The following is a 17889-nucleotide window of genomic DNA, read 5'->3' as shown; positions in this document are numbered from 1 at the left end:
CCAGGCTCGACACACAGGAAGCACCCACTCAACTATCTTTGACTAAGCTGGATCTACCTATAGCCAGTGATGAGCAGCTCGAGAAAGAACTGCTCACCCAAGAATGAGGACTGTCGGGACAAGACAGCGTGGTTTTAGGACAGGTGAGTAGTAAAGATTGACTTTTATTTGGTTATTACTCATCAATCATTAGCAAAGTTCCTAAATGCATATTTAACCCGCAGAAGACATGGAAAGTACATGTAGGTCACTCTGCTCTGGTACTTAGTATACAGCGACGTACATGTACATGGTTCCGCAATCACCGTGTTTCCAGACAAGATGGTCAGAACAAGCTGGTTGCTATAATCAGCAGCCTGGACCTCATGGATACTGGTGGACCTCATGGATGTTGGTGGACATCAGCAATCTCGCTAATGTCCACCAATAACCCCTCAGATGCCGTTATCAATATTGATGTATGTGAAGGCCGTGGGGACTCATTGGACCACCTGCAGCGCAATAGCAGGGGTCCAATAGCAGGGGTCAAGATGGCTGCCGAAACTCCACTCACCTGTTTCAGGTGGGCTCTGGCTATCTCCTACAATGGTCTGCCTTCTGGCAAACCATACAAGTAGATCGCCGATATAACTGATCAGTGCTATGTCCATTAAAAGTTTTATGCCCCTCCCTCCAAAAAAATTAAAATCACCCCCTTTTGCCATTTTACTAATAAAAAATGTAAAAAAAAAAAAAATTTCCGCATGCAGAAATATCTAAACTATAACAATAGAATACTAAAAATCCCGTACAATAAATAGTGTAAACAGTGAAAAAATCTAGTCCAAAATTGCTGATTTTTGGTCACATCACATGCCAGACCGCAATAAAAAGTAACCAAAAAGTCACATATAAGCAAAAAAGGTACTGATAAAATCTACAGATTATGGTGCAAAAAATTAGACCTCATATAGCCACGTATATGGAAAATAAGAAACAAATAGGGGGTCAGATAAAGATAACTTTAGATATACTTTAACAAAATAAGTTTGACTTTTTTTAAAAGCAGTACAATAATAGAAAAGCATGAAAAACATGGACTGCAAAATGCAACTGTGTTTTTTTTATTTTTCTGCAACAAATAATAATTTTTTCATTGCATTGCACATTTTATAGTAAAATGAAAGGTGTCATTACAAGGTACAATTGGTTGCGCAAAAAACAAGCCCCATGTGGGTCTGAGGATGGAAACATAAAAGAGTTATGGCTCTTAAAATGGGAGGAAAAAACAAAAACGCTAAAATAAAAATTGGCTGCGTCCTCAAGGCCTAAATGAACTGTTAAATGGAACTGAATAGCTGCCTCCACTTTGTATAACAAAATAAATTTGGGGACAGGAGGTTGGATTAATGGACACCAGTGGGATATATGTTAATGAGCCAGGAAAGTTAGATTGCTCAGTGCTTTGTGGTGTTAGTTATTATGTCACACGTGTTACATACTTGCCTGTAGAAATTTCTAGGGATGAAATAAATACAGTTGGTTACATTATATTCCAGAATGAATGTAGTATTCACTAAGAATGATGTCTCAGTAGCTAACATTGGAGTCTAAAACTTCTCCACCCTGATATACTGTATATACATTTGTTATAGCCTGTGTGACAGATACTATGAAGGAGATTTATCGAAACCTTGCTCAGTTGCCCATAGCAACCAATCACATCACACTTTCATTTTTCAGAGGCCTTTTCAAAAATGAAGGAAACGATCTGATTGGTTGCTATGGGTAACTGAGCAATTTTTGCTCTGGACAGGTTTTGATAAATCTCCCCCTATATATCCATGATATGGCACAAAATGTAACCAAATTTATAGAGTATCGGAAGAGCCGGCACTGTAGTGGGGAAAATGTCCCCTTTGATGCTGAGGGAAACACTGGTGGTGCAAGTAGACGGATGATAAGGCAGATGCGGGGGTGCAGTCATGTGAAAAAACTTTGCAGCCAATGAGACATTATAGAAGGGTACAAAAGACGCACTCACCCAGTTTCATGCCAAAGAAGGTGTGGGTTTATTCCAAATAATGCACGGAGGTGTGTGGCTCGGGAAGAAGAGATAGCAAGAGCTCAACCGAGCTCGTGGAACGACGGTCACGTTGCACAGGTTCTCCGCTTTGTCACGCCCTTGGGACATGACCAAGCGGAGAACCCGCGAAACGGGACCGTCGTTCCACGAGCTCGGTTGAGCTCTTGCTATCTCTTCTTCCCAACCTGAGCCACACACCTCCATGTATTATTTGGAATAAACCCACACTTTCTTTGGCATGAAACCGGGTGAGTGCGTCTTTTGTACCCTTCTATAATGTCTCAGTAACCAAGTGGATGTGTTCCCACTGTGGAATTAGAGAGGAATTAATGAGGAATCATTTTGTTCAGGAAATTCTTCAAATCTGCTATCTTCTGCTTGGAGCGGAATTGGTGCAGAATTTAAAGAGGAACTTGAAACAGAATCTGACAGATTGTTCACCTGCACTAAACCCCTATATACCGGGTTATAGTGTGGGTGAACATGAGAAAAACAATGTTTTACTCACCCTGATCAGTGGTCCTGTGAGTGAGATAGAGCCCCATTGCTAATATGCAAATTAGCTCTTTTGCGCAATGAAGGCGGGAGGATATTACTCATGTTCACCCGCACTATAACCCTGTGTATGGAGTTTAGTGTGGGTGAACAAGATGTCAGATTCCCATTATGAGAAAGATTGGGAGAAGATCAGTACTACAACAACCAATGGGCTGGCTCTCAATTGTCTTAAAAATTCAGCATGAAAATTCTGCATTAGTTCTGCTTCAATTCTGCTCCAAACTCATTTCAGCAGGAAAAATAAAGTCCAAATGACGTCAATGGGCTTTTACTGCAGATTTTGCCAGAAGAATGAACATGTTTAATCTTATGGCGGAATATAATTCAGAGTTTGAATTCCACTTGCGGAAATTCGTCTTAGCAGAGCAGCGGAAAGATCAGTGGAGTCAATGGAGCTTTCGTTTAAGGTAAAATTTAAGCAGTATAAGCAAACGAAATAATCAAGTAAATTCCCCAGTGTGAACATACCCTTACACAACAGGAAATTGCATATATAACAATTTCTGAAACTATTTTCTTTGATTTCAATGTTTTTTTTTCTCCATAGTGATCAACAGATCATAATACATCAACAGACACAGGCTGCATGTGTAAACCATAGTTTGCAGTCTCTCCGAGCACCAGCTGAGTGATTAAATGGTCACCAACCCTTCCAAAAAATGTTGAGGATGAGCTATTGTGTGTGCACATGTAGAGAGGCACTATTTCTGACCATTATATAACTTTTACATGCCAATTTTCAATAATTCTGTTATGATTTCTCCCATACACTGCACACACACAGGGAAGAGGGGACCCTGCTACCTGATATCTTTATAGCACACCCTCAGAAGCAGCAGCAGCATGGAGGACATTATAGTCTGGACATGCTGGGAGTTGTAGTTTTATAACAGCAGGAGGCACTGGTTGAAAAATACTGGAATAGAGGTGGGCTTCTGCAGCATGTCCATGGATCTTTACAACAACCTTAAGCTAAGCCACTAGTCCTTCTGATGAAGCTGGGGGACCAGCGAAATGTCAGGGAACTGGCTAACTGGTAGTTTTAATCAGCAGCTCTAACATTCATACTCCTATACAATTACTATCTGATCTGCCTTGGATTGGCCCTACAATAAAAGTGCACTTTCCCTATCTATGGTTGTCTATTAGGCAATAAAGGAGATGGACTGGAGCTGTGTTTTTAATAGTAGTGTGGTCCTGACACACAGTGCACGACTTATAAACCATACAGTGTGTTCAAATTTGAGTTAGGCTGGGTTCACATCACGTTTTCTCCCATACGGGAGCGCATACGGCAGGGGGGAGCTGAAGCCTTGCGCTCCCGTATGCCTTTCTATGGGCTCCAGAATGTAATTCATTTCAATGAGCCGGCCGGAGTGAAGCGTTCGGTCCGGTCGGCTCATTTTTGCGCTATATGCGCTTTTACAACCGGACCTAAAACCATGGTTGACCACAGTTTTAGGTCCGGTGAAAAAGCGCATACATCGCAAAAATGAGCCGACCGGACCGAACGTTTAACTCCGGCCGGCTCATTGAAATGAATGACATACGGGAGCGCGAGGTTTCAGCTCCCCCTGCCGTATGCGCTCCCGTATGGGAGAAAACGTGATGTGAACCCAGCCTTATCACACTTTTTAACTTGAAGGAAATAAAAGCTACATTTTATTGGGAGGGTCTTAGTTTAGGGTACCCCTTTGGGGGTTTTTCCCTAAAGTTGATGTAAATAAGTTATTACCCTGGTACCTCCTGGGGTTTTGATGTAAATTGGATCTTTACAAACCCCATTTAGCTGTCTGGAACAGTCTCAAAACTTTCTGCAACAAAATGGTATGCTATGGGGCAATCCCTCACCACCTTCCACAAACTGTTTTAAAATAGGACACTGAATATATGCAAATTCCAGAGTAAAATAAGAGTAAAATGTGAATGCTGGTACTATAAGCTGGATAGTATATGAGGTAAATGGGGGGTGGACTATAAATGTTTTTTTACTGCTGCATACAACATGTTATAGAGCAAAGGTCTTCAATCTGCGGACCTCCAGATGTTGCAAAACTACAACTCTCAGCATGCCCGGACAGCCATCGGCTGTCCGGGCATGCTGGGAGTTGTAGTTTTGAAACGCCTGGAGGTCCGCAGGTTGAAAACCACTCTTATAGAGGATCACCATCTGCACCTGACCCCAGGTAAGTTATATTTTGAGGGTGAGGAAATAGCTCTACCTCCTGGCAATATGATTCCCTTTAACAGGCATCTGTAGCACCTTCTATCGAGCTCACTGAACTGAATAAATGCCATGTTTTCAATATAACCTGTCAGCAGCTGATGCAAAACTACAACTCCCAGCATGTCCGGACAGCCGTTGGCTGTCCGGGCATACTGGGAGCTGTAGTTTTGCAAAAGCTGGACACACTGTTTCGAAAACACTGCTGAAAAGGAAGGACTGCGCCACCTGCTGGTACAAATAAGATTTCAACAACTAGTTGGACTAATATAAAAACATCAGCCCTGTTCACATCTGCATCTAGGATTCAATGTGTGACATATAACTTTTAAAGGGTACATTCACACATACTGCATCGGCTATGGATTTGCTGCGGCACATTTCCTTATATTGATTTAACAGCATGAAATCTGCCGCAGCAATACGATATGTGTGATTGTACCCAAAGGGATCAAAGCAGAGACATAAGGTATACTGAAAGATCTCTTTCCCTTTAAAGGGGTACTTTGGAGGAAAAAAAAATGTCTTCAAATCAACTGGTACCAAGAAAATTATACAGATTTGTAAATTACTTCTATTTAAAATCTTAATCCTAATCCTTCATGTACTATCAGCTGCTTTATACTACAGAGGAAGTTGTGTAGTTCTTTCCAGTCTGCCCACAGCACTCACTGCTGACACCTCTGTCTGTGTGAGGAACTGTCCAGAGCATAAGCAAATCCCCGTAACGAACCTCTCCTGACATGGACAGAGGTGTCAGCAGAGAGCACTGTGGGAAGACTGGAAAGAACTACACAACTTCCTTTGTAGTATACAGCAGCTCATAAGTACTGGAAGGATTAAGATTTTTAAATAGACGTAATTTACAAATCTGTTTCACCTTCTGCCACCAAATGATTTAAAAACATTTTTTTTCCTCTGGAGTACCCCGTTAATGTAATGTTTTTGTTTTTTTTCCCGCTGGGAAGATAAGACTATGAAACCAGACAGCACAGTGGCTAACTTGGGTCAATGTTCATAGGTATAAAATTTGCCAGGAAGGCAAGTAGAAGCCACTGGGGACCGCCCTGGTTACTCAGAGCCCCATTCCCGGCAGGTTTCTCAGCTAGGATTCCTGTGTTTCGGAGAGTATCAGGAAACGGTTGTAATAAGAGAGCCTGCCAGTGTTTCATGCTGCCTATGGATCAGTCAGCATGAAAGTGATGACAAGTTCTCTTTAAAGGGGTACTCCGGTGGAAAACTTTTTCTTTTTTTAAATCAACTGCTGCTAGAAAGTTAAACAGATTTGTAAATTACTTCTATTTAAAAAAATCTTAATCCTTCCAGTACTTATTAGCTGCTGAATATTACAGAGGAAATTCTTTTCTTTTTGGAACACAGAGCTCTCTGCTGAATCACGAGCACAGTGCTCTCTGCTGATATCTCTGTCCATTTAGGAACTGTCCAGAGCAGCATATGTTTGCTATGGGGATTTTCTCCTACTCTGGACAGTTCTTAAAATTGACAGAGATGTCAGCAGAGAGCACTGTGCTCGTGATTCAGCAGAGAACTCAGTGTTCCAAAAAGAAAAGAATTTGCTCTGTTGTATTCAGCAGCTAATAAGTACTGGAAGGATTAAGATTTTTTTTAATAGAAGTAATTTACAAATCTGTTTAACTTTTGCTACCAGTTGATTTAAAAAAAAAAAAAGTTTTCCACCGGAGTACCCCTTTAACTTTATGTCTTCTATCTCTGAGTGGAAAGACCTCACACTGGAAATATTCCTATCACAAAAGGTTCTTACATACACACGTTCCTTATAACAGATAGCATGCAACTTTCAATCCGAGAGGTTAGCACCAAGGTACAATATACAACCACTTACATTTATTACAAATAGACTGAAGCAATAGTTAATGGGAATAATTATCTTCAGACACTCTTGGTCTATTTGTTTGTTTTCGTGACTCTCTCTATTGAGATATAGATATACATATATATATATACACACATATATATGTATATATATATATATATATATATATACACAATATATATATATATATATATATATACACACAATATATATATATATATATATATATATATATATATACCGGTATATATATCTCCAACAAGAGATGGCGCAGCACTCCAAAGTTGTATCCAAATAAATGTAAGTTTATTCACCACCATGTTACCAACAGCAACGTTTCAGCTCAACACTAGAGCCTTTTTCAAGCATGCTTGAAAAAGGCTCTAGTGTTAAGCTGAAACGTTGCTGATGGTAACATGTGGTGAATAAAGTCACATTTTTTGGATACAACTTTTGGAGTGCTGCGCCATCTCTTGTTGGATATCTTAAGGGGTCTCGATCAGACCTAGGACGCTTGGCACCCACATGCATTGTTTTGGGAGTGCTGCAACTATTCCGGTATTTATATATATATATATATATATATATATATATATGTGTGTGTGTTATGCATACAAACATTTGTTGTTGTCTGACAAAGTTGTCTGAAGGTGCACATCCCATGGTATATTTGGCCACAAGACGTGACATAAAGCTACACAGGTTACTTACATTAACTTCGGTTATAGCAATATCTACGACGCTACCGACAACAATTAAGGCATCGAATGTGTTCCAAGCGTCAGTGAAATAGTGCTGTTAGTACAGGCAAGGACAGGACAAGACAAAAGAGAAATAAGTAGAGAGGAGAGTTATGGCTGCATAAAGGCAAACAAACCATCAGAACCAGAAGTTATTATTTGGGTCTGTTTCTATAAAACAGTGTTTTTCAAACAGTGTAGCTCCAGCTGTTGCAAAACTACAACTTCCAGCATGCCCGGACAGCCTTCGGCTGTCCGGGCATGCTGGGAGTTGTAGTTTTGCAACAGCTGAAGACACACTATTTGGAGAATACTGCTATAAAATGTCTCAGCTGGGAACCATAAAATGTGGGGACCATTATGTGGTTGTGTAGCAATATCTAAAAGCTTTTATTTTGTTTATTGGATATTTGTCGCACTGTCATATTGATAAACCATTATGTTTTACTGAAAAGTAAATCCTAGACCTAAAAGGGAAAGTCTTAGTTTGGGAAGTAAAAATAGCAGGAAAAGTAGAAATCCTTTACCCTAGGTAAGTGTTAGAAACGCCTGTGACTTGTCCATGCGGAGGCACGAAACAGGAGACACTGTGGTAGGAGACACATAGGGTGATGGCAGTAGGGTCGGAGGGGGTACTTACATCAGCTTCACTGAGGACCACATCTACTATGCTGCCGATTACGATGAGGGAATCAAAGGTGTTCCAGGCATCACTAAAATAACCCTGCCAACAGCGGCCAGAGGGGCAAATGGAGGTGGTTAACAAAAAAATAAAACAGGAAGCATGGTAAACCACATTTCGGAACAAAGCACACAAGCACAGAGACACAGATGGTTTCCATATTGTCTGGGAAATGGACTGAGTTAACGGTCAACCCACTAAAACATCACAATTATAGGATCCTCCAGCCATAGCAAATTTAAAAGAGTTTCTTGGGACTTTTTCACTGATAGGCCATCTTTAGGTTAAAGGGGTATTCCAGGAAAAAAACTTTATATATATATATATATATATATATATATATATATATCTCAACTGGCTCCAGAAAGTTAAACAGATTTGTAAATTACTTCTATTAAAAAATCTTAATTCTTTCAGTACTTAGGAGCTTCTGAATTTAAAGGGGTATTCCAGGCAAAAACTTTTTTTTATATATCAACTGGCTCCGGAAAGTTAAACAGATTTGTAAATTATTTCTATTAAAAAATCTTAATCCTTCCAATAGTTATCAGCTTCTGAAGTTTTCTGTCTAACTGCTCAATGATGATGTCACGTCCCGGGAGCTGTGCATTATGGGAGAATATACCCACAGGAACTGCACAGCTCCCGGACGTGAGTCATCAGAAAGCAGTTAGACAGAAAAAAACAACTCAACTTCAGAAGCTAATAACTATTGCAAAGATTAAGATTTTTTAATTGAAGTAATTTACAAATTTGTTTAACTTTCCGGAGCCAGTTGATATATAAAAAAAAGTTTGGGCCTGGAATACCCCTTTAAGGTTGTTCTTTTCTGTCTAAGTCCTCTCTGATGACACCTGTCTCGGGAAACGCCCAGTTTAGAAGAGGTTTGCTATGGGGATTTGCTTCTTAACTGGGCGTTTCCCGAGACAGGTGTCATCAGAGAGGATTTAGACAGAAAAGAACAACCTTAGTACTGAAAGGATTAAGATTTTTTTAATAGAAATAATTTACAAATCTGTTTAACTTTCTGGAGCCAGTTGATATATATATTTATATAAAAGTTTTTTTCCTGGAATACCCCTTTAAGCCATCAATATCTGATCAGTGGGAGTCAAAAACTTGGGATGACCTATCCTGGGTATAGGCAATCAATAAAAAAAATAATAATAAAAAGGCCCCTGGGGATTCATACTGCTCCGGAGGCAGCAGAGATCTGACTGTACCCACTGGCTGTGAATGTATGACCAGTCACAGGCGCTGGCTGACTTGTCAGGTCCTGGGGCCAGTTTGTGAGGCCCCAGGGACCTGACAGGTTCCCTTCCTACCAAGACTAATTTTCCTTAGTTTATGTGATGCAGTTACCTGGATTTCATTTTTTGTCAGTGGTGGATCCAGTAATCTGTACGTCGTCATTATGCTCTTGCTATAATAGAAATATGCTCTCCATGCATTGAGATTGTGATGGGCTTGTGCTGACACACAACAGCCAATCTGAGTAGACAGAGCTGAAGTGGGAAGGGAGCAGTAGTCTAGATCAGTGTTTTCCAACCAGGGTGCCTCCAGCTGTTGCAAAACTACAACTCCCAGCATGCCCGGACAGTTGACGCCTGTCCGTGCATGCTGGGAGTTTTAGTTTTGCAACAGCTGGAGGCACGCTTGTTGGAAAACACAGACTTACCGTATATACTCGAGTATAGGCCGAGTTTTTCAGCACGATTTTTCGTGCTGAAAACACCCCCCTCGGCTTATACTCGAGTGAACTCCCCCACCCGCAGTGGTCTTCAACCTGCGGACCTCCAGAGGTTTCAAAACTACAACTCCCAGCAAGCCCGGGCAGCCATCGGCTGTCCGGGCTTGCTGGGAGTTGTAGTTTTGAAACCTCCGGAGGTCCGCAGGTTGAAGACCACTGCGGCCTTCAACATCATCCAGCCCCCCTCTCACCCCCTTTAGTTCTGAGTACTCACCTCCGCTCGGCGCTGGTCCGGTCCTGCAGGGCTGTCCGGAGAGGAGGTGGTCCGGTGGGATACTGGTTCCGGGCTGCTATCTTCACCGGGGAGGCCTCTTCTAAGCGCTTCGGGCCCGGCCTCAGAATAGTCACGTTGCCGTGACAACGACGCAGAGGTGCGTTCATTGCCAACGTAATTCTGCGTCATTGTCAAGGCAACGGCTCTATTCCGGGCCGGAAGCACGGAGAAGAGGCGCCCCCGGTGAAGATAGCAGCCCGGACCACCTCCCCACCGGACCACCTCCTCTCCGGACAGCCCTGCAGGACCGGACCAGCGCCGAGCGGAGGTGAGTACTCAGAACTAAAGGGGGTGAGAGGGGGGCTGGATGATGTTGAAGGCCGCAGTGGTCTTCAACCTGCGGACCTCCGGAGGTTTCAAAACTACAACTCCCAGCAAGCCCGGACAGCCGATGGCTGCCCGGGCTTGCTGGGAGTTGTAGTTTTGAAACCTCTGGAGGTCCGCAGGTTGAAGACCACTGAGGGCGAATGATGAGAAGAGGATGATGAAGGGGGGGGTGTGGGGATGATGAAGGGGGGGGGGGGTGTGGGATGATAAGGGGATGATGAAGGGGAGATGTGTGGGATGGATGATGACAGGGGGGGGATGAGGTATTTCCCACCCTAGGCTTATACTCGAGTCAATAACTTTTCCTGGGATTTTGGGTTGAAATTAGGGGTCTCGGCTTATACTCGGGTCGGCTTATACTCGAGTATATACGGTACATTATAATATTGTTATTTATATTGGATGTATTACTTATATATTAGTATATGGATTTATTACTTATATTATTATATAATTAAACTTATATTAATAAACTCATAGCATGATGGGAGTTGTAGTTTTGCAACAGCTGGAGGCACCCTGGTTAGAAAACACAGACTTACATTATTATATTGTTACTTATATTGGATTTATTGCTTATATATTATTATATGGATTTATTACTTATATTATTATATGGATGTATTACTTATATTATTATATAATTAAAATGTTATTAATAAACTAATAGCATGATGGGAGTTGTAGTTTTGCAACAGCTGGAGGCACCCTGGTTGGAAAACACAGACTTAAATTATTATATTGTTACTTATATTGGATTTATTACTTATATTATATATTTTTACGGTATATAGATGTATTACTTATATTATTATATAATTAAACTTATATTAATAAACTCATAGCATGATGGGAGTTGTAGTTTTGCAACAGCTGGAGGCACCCTGGTTGGGAAACACTGATGTAAGTAGATAGATAATTACTAAGTAGATAATATAATATAAGTAGATAGATAATAAATAATATAAGTAGATAGATAGTAAATCTAGTTTATTAATATAATAATATAAGTAGATAGATAATTAAGTAGATAACATAATATAAGTAGATACATAATAAATAATATAATAATATAAGTAGATAGATAATTAAGTAGATAACATAATATAAGTAGATACATAATAAATAATATAATAATATAAGTAGATAATATAAGTAGATACATAATAAATAATATAATAATATAAGTGCCGGTAGATAGATAGTAAATCCAGTTTATTAATATAATAATATAAATAGATAGATAATTAAGTAGATAACATAAGTAGATTCATAATAAATAATATAATAATATAAGTAGATAATATAATATAAGTAGATACATAATAAATAATATAATAATATAAGTAGATAATATAATATAAGTAGATACATAATAAATAATATAATAATATAAGTAGATAATATAAGTAGATACATAATAAATAATATAATAATATAAGTAGATAATATAATATAAGTAGATACATAATAAATAATATAATAATATAAGTGCCGGTAGATAGATAGTAAATCCAGTTTATTAATATAATAATATAAGTAGATATATTATATTATCTACTTAATTATCTAAGTAGGTAGATAATAAATAATATAAGTAGAAAGATAATAAATCCAGTTTCTTAATATAATTTATTAATATAATATTAGTAGTAAATCAGTTTTTTCATAAGAAATGGTAATATAAGTTTATGAATTATTGTAGACAATATTCATGATACAAGATGCTATCAGTGTACAGGGCTCTGTTCTATAATGGAAATTAGAAACTGGGCGCTGGAGGCCTGCATAAAATGTAGGAGAAAACAAAGTTCAACAAGGTTAAAGGGGTACTCCGGTGGAAAACTTTTTTTTTTTTTTTTAATTAACTGGTGTCAGAAACTTAAAGGAGTTCTCTAGGCTAAAACTTTTAACCCCCGCTGTGCCCGGGCTGTAAAACTATACATAATAACCTTTCACTTACCTGCCTACGATCCCCCGTTGTTCCGATATCGCCGTCCCGTTCTCCGGTCCCGATCTCTTCCACTTCCTGCGGGTCGGTGACTTCACTCTGCGCTCAGCCTATCAGCGGCTGCGACGGGACATTGCTGCTGCCGCTGATAGGCTGAGCGCAGAGTGAAGTCACCGACCTGCAGGAAGTGGAAGAGACCGGGACCGGAGAACGGGACGGCGATATCGGAACAACGGGGGATCGTAGGCAGGTAAGTGAAAGGTTATTATGTATAGTTTTACAGCCCGGGCACAGCGGGGGTTAAAAGTTTTAGCTTAGAGAACTCCTTTAAACAGATTTGTAAATTACTTCTATTAAAAAATCTTAATCCTTCCAGTACTTATTAGCTGCTGAATACTACAGAGGAAATTATTTTCTTTTTGGAACACAGAGCTCTCTGCTGACATCATGACCACAGTGCTCTCTGCTGATATCTCTGTCCATTTTAAGAACTGTCCAGAGTAGAAGAAAATCCCCATAGCAAACATATGCTGCTCTGGACAGTTCCTAAAATGGACAGAGATGTCAACAGAGAGCACTGTGCTCGTGATGTCAGAAGAGAGCTCTGTGTTCCAAAAAGAAAAGAATTTCCTCTGTAGTATTCAGCAGCTAATAAGTACTGGAAGGATTAAGATTTTTTAATAGAAGTAAATTACAAATCTGTTTAATTTTCTGGCACCAATTGATTTAAAAAAAAAAAAAAAAAAAAAAGGTTTCCACCGGAGTACCCCTTTAATCTAGGTTGCAAAGCCTGAGAGAGTCCCTATAAATTTAGAATATCCACCATTTATAGTCAGTATAGATCAGGTCAATTGCCAAAGAGAAAGGATGAATATATATTTTTCTTTAGATCCTACTCAGCCACTTCCCAGCAATACTGATATAATGAACACAAAAACATGGATTCCGCAGACAGCACTGACATTTCCATTGCAAAGGGGTATGAAATATGGACAAGTCACAGCAAATTGAGCTTTTCATGCATTTCTGGGTAGAAGTTTACACAGCAATCTCTTGTCACTTACGAGCCAACGTTTTTTTTTGGGCACACAAATCTGACAGATGACATGAATACAGGGTCACATTATGAGTCTCATACAGTGAAGATATCTTAGGGCTATTTGAATGACATAAGGATTTCTTAATGTGTAAAGTGTTACTAATCTTGGGCCTCATCATTTATATTAAAGATCAATGAGAATTATGGGAATGCACACTAACATGGCAACATTTTTCTGATAATATTTCTTTATAGTGCACGGTAGGATATATCATAAATAGAATATGCAAATAGCTGAGGTGCTGTGTTGGACTTTGAGACTAAGTATATCAAACATGTGTTTTGGAGACATTAAAGGGGTACTCCGCCCCTAGACATCTTATCCCCTATCCAGCTTCTGGACCCCGCGCTCTCCCTTCTGCACCCGACTTTCGTTTAGAGCGGAGGCTCGTGACGTCACCGCCACGCCCCCTCCCATAGACTTGCATTCAGGGGGCGTGGCCGTGACGGCACAAGCCTCCACCCCGCATCACCAGTCATCTGGCAAGGGGCGAAGTTCGCTCCGTGCACCGGATGTCCGGGGGGTACAGCAGCCTAGATCGTGGGCGTCCCCAGCGTCGGGACCTCCGCGATCAGACATCTTCATCTAACAAACTTGTTTTAGCCTCCACCAGACTAACTCTTTACCATTCAAACTATCCATCTGCTGTGTTATAAGTCATATTTCAGTGCAGCACTTTTTACTTACCTTAGGTTTAAAAGCTATAAGCTTCAAAACCATTTCTACAGTGAAGACGGCAGTGAAGACCATATTCATCACATCCATGACATCATTAAAGATTTTAGATTGTCCATAATGCTGAAAGACAGTCAAGGTGCGTTGCTGAATGAATTGTCTGTAGATAACTCACGAAAGTGCACACTATTAGTGCAACAACAAAAATAGTGTCAGATGATGTGTAAAATGTCATAGTCTTAAAGGGAACCAATCAGCATATTTTAGCATATAACAGGCTTGGCAATGCGTTATATATGCTAAAATCATTATCCTCACCATCCCAGGGGACGTTTGGGTCCCCAGGGATGGTGAAGATATTAAGTTATAAAGTCCCCCCCCCCCCCCAGCCACCCGGCAAGTAGTCCCCTGGGTGGGGACTTACACTTAACAGCTCCGGTTGCTGCAGCTGTGGCCCCGTCCCAACAGCTTGAATGACGGCTCTCGTCATCGCTCTGCTCCCTAAGCAGACGGAGCAGAGCGGTGACGCGAGCCGTCATTCAAGCCATCGGGGCGGGGCCACGGCTGCAGCGACCGGAGCTGTTAAGTGGTAGTCCCCACCTAGGGGACTACTTACCGGGCGGCCAGTAGGGGGGGGGGGGAACTTAATAACTTAATATCTTCACCATCCCTGAGGGCAAACACTTCCCCCAGGGATGGTGAGGATAATGATTTTAGCATATATAATGTTGCCAAATGTTATATATATGCTAAAATATGCTGACTGGTTCCCTTTAAATTATCCCATGTGTGCACCAATATATCTTAAAGGGATTATCCAGGAATAGAAAAACTGAGACAATTTCTTTCAAAAACACTCCCTGTCTGTCTCCAGGTTGGGTGTGGTTCTACAGCTCAGTTCCATTGAAGTGAATGGAGCCAAGTAGTAATACAACACCCAATCTGGAGACAGACGGGGAGCAGTTCTTGAAAGAAATTATCTGTTTTTCTATTCCTGGATAACCACTTTAATGGGTAAATCAAATATCTGCATTCTCCTTGCAGGGGTCAACAACAGAATATACACGTCATTACTGGCAACCTGGATTTAGAAGATAGACTGTTGCAATCTGTTGACTAACATCACAAGAGCAAACTAGCTGGCTCAACTAAGAGAATCCAGGCCACAGATGATGTGGTGAGTATTTGATTTCTATTGCCCTCCTCTATTACCTAAATGAACCTGATCTGGTCATGTGGTAAAGGTTTGAAGTGACCATTTCATTCTCCATAAAACTTGCAGAATGTAAAATTTAAATACAGGTGCCCTCCTTTTTCATTCTTTCTGCCAGGGTCCCTCCGATTTCAGGGTTCCTCCAAAGTCCCTCTGATCATCAGCATTGGCTCATCCAAAAGCAGGGGGCATGTCTTAGACTACCAAAACACCCTGTGCATAGGGTAGTGTGGTGGCCCAGTACGGGAGATGCTGCCCCGTACCCTTGCTGCCCTGTCAGACAACCTCCTTCAGTGTCCCCAGGGCCCCTTGTACCTGTTTTCCCCCGGTACATATGTTCTGCAGTGTATTGTATTATAAAATGTGTTGTATCTTTAAGAGTTGTATCATGTGATTGTTACCTAGGAGGTATCAGTGACCAGGTGATCCCAAAAGTGACCTATGGGCTCCCTGCTAGTCTCCCCCATATAAGTCCTGGGTGGAGCTTCTCTCTTGCCTCTTAGCTCTTGCTTCATGCTGAGGTCCAGTACAGTCGCCTAGTGTGTGTGTCCAGAGTGTTGGACGCCTCAAAGTCAAGTCCCGCAGCCACCATCAATTCAAGTAAGGTACCGTCACAGCTTTATGAGTCAAGTCAAGTCAGTCTCTGTCATCTGTCAAGTCAGCATGGTCTGCATTCAATTGTCCAGTCCTACTACAAGTCCCAGCAAGCCCTTAAGATCTCTGCATCACTGGTCACCTCCTTGGGCCCTGGCTGAACTGTATAGACTTTACCAACTGTCTACCCTCAGTAAAGCTACCGTTGTCCGTAACTTGGCGTCGGAGTCTTTATTGCCCCCGTGCCTAGCCCAGGATCCAGCGGTATACCTTCAGGTGGTTTTAGGCTAAACCACACCCTGGTGTCACGAATACAAGGGGTTAATGCCATCTGTCCCTAGGGTAACAACATCTGCCCTCATCACACCCCGCTACCACAGTAGTCTGAGAAACATGCAGCCATTTTACTTATTTGAGGGGGTAGATGGAATTGGAGGAGCTGCAGCAAATACAACTGGGGCTGTATATTGGGGTAGTGGGCCATATGACAGCAGTGAGATCACTATTATGAAACCAGTAATAAGAACAGCTGATCGTTCCCCGGTTACATACCTGCATAGCCAAGCACAGTGTATTCAGCATGATGAGAACAAACATGATGTACTCAAAGCCAGTGGAGTTGACGACATACCAGAACTTGTACTGATAGGGGTTCTTGGGAATGTATCTTCTGAGAGGACGGGCCTTTAGTGCATACTCCACACACTGCCGCTGTATTTAATGATCAGTGAGATTGTGTTACACAATAATATAAAAAAAGATATGATGTTTGAACATCGTATTATGAAAAAACGATAAAATGTTTAGAATAAAAAAAATAATAATATAAAAAAAGATATTAACATATATGTTACCATAAAGTATACCTTCAAGAGGTGGCACCATACATTAAAGGAAATCTGTCAGCAGTATCACCCGCACTAAACCTGTCACACAGGCTTGAAGTGCGGGTGATGCTGATCAAAACAATACTCACGGCATCCAGATTAGGGATCGACCGATATCGATTATTTAGGGCTGATACCGATACTCTATGGACTTTAAGGCCGATAGCCGATAACTTATACCGATATTCCGGTATAAGTTATCGGCTATTTCAGCACACCCCCCTGACCCAATACCGATAACTTCCAAAATCGTTGCCGGGCGGACGTCATCGTTGCCGGGCGGGTGCTCTGCCCTGGTTATCAATATTCATAACCCCCACCCTGCTCTTGCGCCCCTTGTTAGTGTATGGCGCATGCGCCGCTTCCTGGGTACTCCCGGAGGTGGCGCATGTGCCGTACACTAACACGGGGCACAAGAGCAGGGAGGGGGGTTATGAATATTGATGAGCGCCCGCCCGCCGTAGATGACATCAGCATGCCCCTAGCTCGGTTCGGAGCTCCACCCATGCCCCAAGGCCCTCATTTGCATAAAAAGAAAAAGGAGAATTGAGGCGGAACGGCTCGGCGAATCTGGACGCCGTGAGTATCGTTTTCACCCACACTACAAGCCTGTGTGACAGGTTTAATTCGAGTGATACTGATGACAGATTTCCTTTAAACTCTCTTTCTTCTGGAGGAAGACTACTTTGCATATTGTTTTCCCAGTTGAGCATTGCATGGCCTATAAGACTCCACATGCCACTTTTGGCATCATAGAGAAACCTAACACCTTCTGTTCTACTATAAAGTTACAATCCTAACATGAAAGGAACACAGATGAGAAGATAGATAATTCAAAGAATTTTCAATATTGCCTTAACCCTCTGTGGGCGGTGTATCACATATCGACCTCATGGACGTTTTGCAACATTGTAATATACTTTTTATTTCATATCCTACAACATTTATATTTACATCCACCTGATTCAAGCTGGTCATATGCTATGATACTTTA

General features: G+C 41.2%; 1 protein-coding gene across 17 annotated transcripts in view; it reads right to left on the bottom strand.

The window, feature by feature from the left end:
- CACNA1D (calcium voltage-gated channel subunit alpha1 D) overlaps positions 1 to 17889 on the bottom strand; it is a 453220-nt gene that overhangs the window by 70797 nt on the left and 364534 nt on the right. For 12 of the 17 annotated variants that reach the window (XM_056524370.1, XM_056524357.1, XM_056524361.1 and 9 more), the window contains exons 28-30: positions 16561 to 16719; positions 14214 to 14324; positions 7414 to 7497 (exon numbers count right to left, since the gene is read on the bottom strand). In XM_056524370.1, coding sequence (XP_056380345.1) covers positions 7414 to 7497; positions 14214 to 14324; positions 16561 to 16719 — 354 coding nt within the window. Of the gene's footprint in view, positions 1 to 7413; positions 7498 to 8082; positions 8167 to 14213; positions 14325 to 16560; positions 16720 to 17889 lie in introns of all 17 variants that reach the window. The other 5 variants (XM_056524364.1, XM_056524368.1, XM_056524367.1 and 2 more) reach the window with 2 other exon arrangements.

The sequence above is a fragment of the Hyla sarda genome, chromosome 6 (assembly GCF_029499605.1).
Source record: "Hyla sarda isolate aHylSar1 chromosome 6, aHylSar1.hap1, whole genome shotgun sequence".
Classification (NCBI taxonomy): domain Eukaryota; kingdom Metazoa; phylum Chordata; class Amphibia; order Anura; family Hylidae; genus Hyla; species Hyla sarda.
Note: the sequence above shows the minus strand (reverse complement) of the source record. Positions and strands in the feature narration are given on the sequence as shown.